This window comes from Octodon degus, unplaced genomic scaffold (assembly GCF_000260255.1).
Source record: "Octodon degus isolate 3935 unplaced genomic scaffold, OctDeg1.0 scaffold00049, whole genome shotgun sequence".
Classification (NCBI taxonomy): Eukaryota; Metazoa; Chordata; class Mammalia; order Rodentia; family Octodontidae; genus Octodon; species Octodon degus.
Genome location: NW_004524625.1, coordinates 2761092 through 2767691, shown reverse-complemented (window position 1 = coordinate 2767691; position 6600 = coordinate 2761092). Strand labels below are relative to the sequence as shown.

Below are 6600 nucleotides of genomic sequence, written 5' to 3'. Positions count from 1 at the left end.
AAAAAAAAAAAAAAAAAATGCTCTAGTCTTCCTACAGAAACTCAGTATCACTTATAAACTTCAGTAATGAGCATAAGAGATCGAATTATAAAAATTATATTTTTCACTTTAAAAAGCTATTTGCGTCCTTAAAATAAATCTCTTAATTCCTATTAAAACAAACTAAGCACTCTATAACTGGTATGATATTAGGTATACAGATATAAATTACAACCATGCTTCTTGCTCTCAGGGAGCTGATAGACAGATGGCTGTCTGTCTCTGTCTCTCTCTGTCTGTCTCTCTCTCTGTCTCTGTCTCTCTCTGTCTCTCTCTCTCTGTCTCTCTCTCTCTGTCTCTCTCTCTCTCTCTCTCTCTCTCTCTCTCTCTCTCTCTCTCGGAGGGAAATGTTAGGTGCTCCTTTTTAGTCAAGGAATGCCAATAAGTTAAAGTGAACAAAATTTACTGGCTAACACCTCAGACTATATAGTAAGGTTCAACAGTAACACAATTGTGTCAAGTTAGTTTAATTTACTATTAGTAATGTAGGTCAGTATCTAAAGTGCCAGGAATATCCTTGATATATTCTATATTCATCTATCTCACACAGAAGTCATTGTGTATGTATCTCCCAGGGATCTGTAGCAACTGAGCAGGCTAATGTCAGGAGAGAGTATTGAGAGGCCAAATGAGAACACAGTGCTTTCCTTCTGGGCAGCACTAACTTGAGTGAAGATGGAAGATACAATTTATTTTTTATTTATTTACTTTTTTGGTGGAACCAGGGTTTGAACTCAGGCCCTTGTGCTTGCCAGGGAAGTGCTTATTCCACTGAGCCATCTCTCAGTATAAATTATAGCCATCCCCCTATAATTTATTTTTTGAATATAATATTTCTATATTAGAAGTTTACTTATAAAAGTCAGAACACAAGATTTTATGTCAGCAGCAGTTGCTTCTGATTTTACTCACATGACTCCTTTCTCTTCATACTTCTTTGTGTTAGGGTTCTGCTGGTAGAAAAAATTGAAACGCAAATTCTAGGTATGTCATATTATCCCTACCTTAACCACTTTACTCATTCTTGGTAGGCTTCTTAATAAAGGATATAGTCTCTGGGCAAGATAGATCAGTGGGCTAAAGTACCTGCTTAGGCAAGCTTAGGCAAACTCAGGGACTGTGATTCAGTCCTTGGCACCACATGCCATGCCATGAGCTGGCTGGAGTCCAGGCGTAATGGTGCACACCTGTAACCCCAGTGCTGGGGAGGCCAAAAGCAGGAGGATCACCACAAGACTGAGCTGCATAGCTAGTGCAACAACCAAATACATTAAATAGTAGTAGTACTAGTAGTAGTAGTAGTAATAATAATAATAATAATAATGGATATAGTCTTGAATTAAGAAAGATGACATGGTGAATGTAACAGTAAATATTTGAAAATAACCAATATTCAATATTAATTTTGTTTCTTACTGGAATTAAAGCTATGATTTATAAAGAGTCAGAAAATGAACCATTCATTCCTTTTGATTTAGACTCATGGCTTAGGATAAAATGCTTAGAGGGAAATACATGAAAAGATTTGAGGAAAATTTGTGCTTTTACTCCCCATAGTATAAGGAATGCTCATATAAAATGCTAGGTCAAATAACCATTTTGGTATGATTATTTCTTCATCAATTTCTAGAGCAAGTTCAGAAAACAAATGAACTTAAAGCATTATAATAAATTCACAAAAAAGTAACAGACAGACCAAAACCAGATTATGAAACAGATTTAAAAGTACTCCTTACAATGTCTTAAATATTCTGAAAATAATAAAAAGTCCATAAACAAGCAGCTTATGAGTAAGTTTAAAGCATTTTGAATGAATATAGTTAAGATTTCTTGTCAGTGAGATAACAATAATACTTTTTCACAGTTAAAAAATATAGAAGAGTGTCTAAGGCAACAGGAAGGTAGGGAGAAAATTAATTTGTTTTTGTATTTAGGACAGGGTGTACAGGGTGTACAGGGTCTCACTGTGTAGATTGGACTCATAGTGATCCTCCTGTTTACAGCCTCCCAAGTGCTGGGATTACAGGCACACACCACCATGCCCAGTCTCAATCACCATCTCAGGGCACCCTGGGGGCAGGGCTGGCACAGCATGCCTGGGGATCTTACTCCTGGCCCCTGTGTCTGCCTAAGCAGGAGCTTTAATCTGCTGAGCTATTTGGCCAGCCCGAGAAAAATTCAATGTATCTAAGCAGAATTTGGTTTTCTCAAGCATTACAAACATCTGTGGAAAACACCTGAAAAAAAGTATGAATAGCAGCAGTTCACGGAACAATTTCTCCCTTTAGATTCCAGTTAACATGTCTGTTGTATCAGTATACAGATATTACAAGGTATACAATCTCTCAGAACCTCTTTGCTGAAGTTATTATATCTATGTAACAATATTTTATATTTAAAACAACCCCCTCATATATCCTATAATGCTATACATTCCTTAAGAGGAACAGAACTGTGTTTAAGTCTTACTTAATTCTCAAGGTCAAAAAAAATCTCAAGGTCAAGTTAAAAATAACATCTAAACAGGATGTTACTCCTTGAACGCATATACGTACAACACAAAACATAAAAAATTACTTTGTGAGCTAAATTCTTATAGATAAGGAGTGGAATGCAAATATTACTGTCAGTGCTTTTTACATATGATTTTTTTGTTCCAATCTGAATTTTAAAATGGGTAACAAGTAAAGATTATTTATTTATTTATTGCAGTACTGAGGATTGAACTCAGGACCCTGCGCTTGGCAGGGAAGCACTTATTCTACTGAGCTATTTCCCCATGCCCTGTAATGATCTTTTAAAAAGCTATTTAGCACATCCTTTAACATTAAAAAATTTTTACTCTCCTAAAAACTAAAATATTTTAAATAAGAGATTTTATGAGAAATTTTGCTCAAGGAGTTCTTAAATCTTAAACATTTCATGCTATCTTTTTAAAAAATATCCCTTTTCTCTCTGATCTGTCCTTCTCCCTAGAGATGGGGAGCAGTATGACATCACCACTTGAGTCCTTCAGTTAAAGGCTCAGTGAATGGCTTATGACTTAGTAAATGATCTCAACAGCTTTCTCCTCTCTAGAGTTAAATGATCATAATCTTTCCCTTTTCTCAAGTCTTTGTTTCCTGATCTACATTTTATCCCATTTATTTCTTCTTAATTTCCTCTTGAGTTTCCATATGATTCTGAACACAAGGAACAACACCCTAGCAGGAATTTAATTCTTAATAGAAACACTTACTTCACCTCCTATAACTGGTTTCTCGATGTCTAATAAAGGAAACTGATAAGATCACTGTCTGCTCATTATAACAAGAAATAAACACACATAAACTGCTCACACTTTATTCCCTACTTTTGTGGTGCTAGGTTTGTTCTTCACAAGATATTTTTTGTGCTATCTTATTGGCCTTTATATTGTCCATTTTTACTGTTTACTTACAATTTATTTTGATCTTGCCCTATTCTTTTCTTTTCACCTGCAGAAAGGTTTTTATTTATATTCAATAAACACACATATATTTCTGAGACTGTTAAACAACAACAACAAAAAAAGCTGAATAACATATTGCCTGCAACAGAGATCCATAGGTCAGTACTTCTGCCTGCTGGGGCACTGAATTTATACTAATAGTAATGTGTATTCACTCTGTCAGGTTCAACTTAAACATCATGCTCAGATTCAAGAGTTTTGGTACAATCAAATAGTGTCTTCAACCTACACAATTCAGAAAGCTTTATAAAATTTTGTTAATTTCAACTTTAGATTTTAATATATTTTAGAGAAGAGTCGAAACTTCAGGACTCTTCAACTTAAGGTGGTTTCCATGTTGTATTATATTACAGCACTCAAAACTGTTTTCTTCATAAGAAAATGACAATCACAACATGTTTGTAGTGATTATGAATGGGCTACAATGTAATTAGCCTCTTTTGTTCTTTGGTCACAGAAACACAGATACTAAAACAAAATACAATGTTCTTTATACATATATAACATTGTTCATACCACTTTGTAGAATACATGCTTTTTCCTAAGTCATGATCTACGTTTCTAAGAGCCAACAAAACAAAAATGTTTTACATATTTTTAAATAAAACAACAAGACATTCTACACATTTCTTCTTCAGTGCAAAAACTTTGAAAACAAATTCATTGAGAAAAAAAATGATACTCTACATTTATAGCTAGCTATCTATTATCTTCCATCATATAAGATCTAGAGATAAAGTAAGGAAAGAACAAACTAACAACAGTGGCAATGCAATAATCTGAAAATTATATTTAAATTATATGCGCTCAAGCAAAAGTCAGATTTTACATACATAAAATCTGTATGTTTTGTTAAAATTAGCATTACTTCATCAGATGCTAAAACAAATTATACTGTTATTTAGTCAACATTATAATCAGTTCAGACTTTATATTATTATTGCTTATTTTTAAGGAAACAAATTCTTCAATACAAATACTGATCCTATGGGAAAATTGTTTAGATGCTTACACCTAAGACTTTGTTTTTGCTGTCCCTAGATATATATGTTTATTTTGTAAACTGGCCAAGAGAAGATAGACCTTACAAAGATTAAACAGCAGTTCTCTGTTAAATCTTTTTAGAAGACTATAAAATCAACCAAAAGTAACTTTCCTAAAAAAAATCTTCCATATTAAAACAAAAATACTCATGTGATCAGAAATTCCATAGAAGCCAGAAAAATATTTGACTAACTTGACCCTTAGCCTTAAACAGTAGTTTTACGGGCTGGGGATAGAACTCAGTGGTGCAAGTGCCTGCCTGGCAAGTGCAAGGTCCTGAGATTGACTCCTGTGTACCAAAAGCAACAACAACAAAAACACCTAAACAGTTTTAGTATTTCTTAGAATTTAAAATCTGTATGTTTTGTTAACATTAGCATTACTTCATCAGATAAAGGAATAAATCTGCTCTCCAAAATGTTATTCCAAAGTTAGAACTGTCAAAATCAGGGCTTATTTTCTGATTCATATATTTTTCTTTACTTAAAGGTTAAGATAACCCACACAAACCTAACTTGAACACATTTAACTATAGTTACATTAAGCCTGCTTTTACTCAGATCTTGTTTTGTAAGCATACTATTTTAAAATCAACAAACTCACTCAATACAAAGGAAGCACCTGTACAGTTGGAAGATTTTCTGTAACTATCTGAAAATTGATAAAATTATATACAATGCAAGAACACTGTTTAAGTTCACATCAGACTTGAAAAGGCACTAAGAAATCTGACAAGAACAAAGACAGTAAGAGTGTTATCACTATTGTTTTCTGTTCAGTAAATGTCAGAGTTTAAAATACACAAAGTAAATTTACAGTGCACCAAGGGCACCAGAAGCAGATACAAAACCACATATTATAACATCTGTACAATTACTTTAATTGGTAAATCAATACCAAGGAGGTAACAATGACACTTTTCCATAATGATCTAGGAACATTACCATTTCTTTCCATTTGTATGGATTAATTTCCTTAACTAATCCTATAATTATGTCACATTTATTTGCCTTTTTTAAAAGCCATGCTATACACATGTACAAGATATGAGTTACTAAGCTTAATCAACCACACTTTAATAAGACAATTCACTTTTGTTGTTGATATCTGTGCTAAAAGAAAAATGATGTGTTACCAGAACACTTTTAATGTAATGACTTTCAATCAAGAGCATTAAAAAATCTGAAACATTTCCCTCCATTTACATTTCAAATTTATACAGTGTCCTTAGTTAAATAAAAGAAAAGAGAAAAAGGAGAGAAAACGAAAAGAAAAAGATCCTTGGCCAAATGAGATACAGAATGCTAACAGTAGGGTCAGTGGATGGAGTCCTTGGTGGTTCTGCTCCACGTGCCAGTACAAAGTCCTAATGCACAATGTACCCTACACAGAACGCCAGATCAGTCCATTCTTGCTGGGCTCAAGAAAATTCTCTATCAGAGCTTCAATTAGTGTCTTTAATTCTTCTTCCAGAAGGGCAATATCACTAAAGAAAAAAGTTGAGAATTTTTAAATTCTTTATTTTCACAGCCTTAAACTTTGTGTAAACCATTTTAATTTTTAAGAGAGCACATACCTGATTGGATAATCAGATAATTGATAAAAGAGAAATACACATTTAAAAAGATCCTCAAAAATTATATACAAAAAAATATTGTCATAAACACATGGAACTGCATTAAAAGGACTTTCCCGGCTCATGATAAGGAATGAATAAGATTGCTGAAGTAAGCCTAAGTCAGGCAATTCAATGAGCTTTCCACATCAATACTGAGATATTACTGTAAGAGACAGTTTAGTCAATTTGCTTCAGAATAGGCAGCTAGCTAGACAAAGTGGCTGAGATGAAATTGAGCAGTCAGCCATGTTGTCAAAATAAAAATAGACAATGAAACTGAAACGACCAAGAAAGGAGTTCAAGGGGGGCCGACCCCTTAGCTCAGTTCTTTAAGTGGCTGCTTCAACAAAGCAGTCAGGCTCAGGTTGCTGTGGTTCCATCCCCACAACTCAAGCCAGCCAAACCTGCC

The 6600-nt window shown here is 33.8% G+C and overlaps 1 protein-coding gene across 2 annotated transcripts in view; it reads right to left on the bottom strand.

The window, feature by feature from the left end:
* Window positions 1–2879: 2879 nt before the first annotated feature.
* The window catches only part of Pgm2l1 (phosphoglucomutase 2 like 1), a 152843-nt gene continuing 149122 nt past the window's right edge, over window positions 2880–6600 (bottom strand). For both annotated transcript variants that reach the window (XM_023716632.1, XM_004632521.3), the window contains exon 14: window positions 2880–6059. In XM_023716632.1, the coding sequence (XP_023572400.1) occupies window positions 5957–6059 (103 nt within the window). In that variant the 3' untranslated portion in view covers window positions 2880–5956. The remainder of the gene's footprint in view (window positions 6060–6600) is intronic.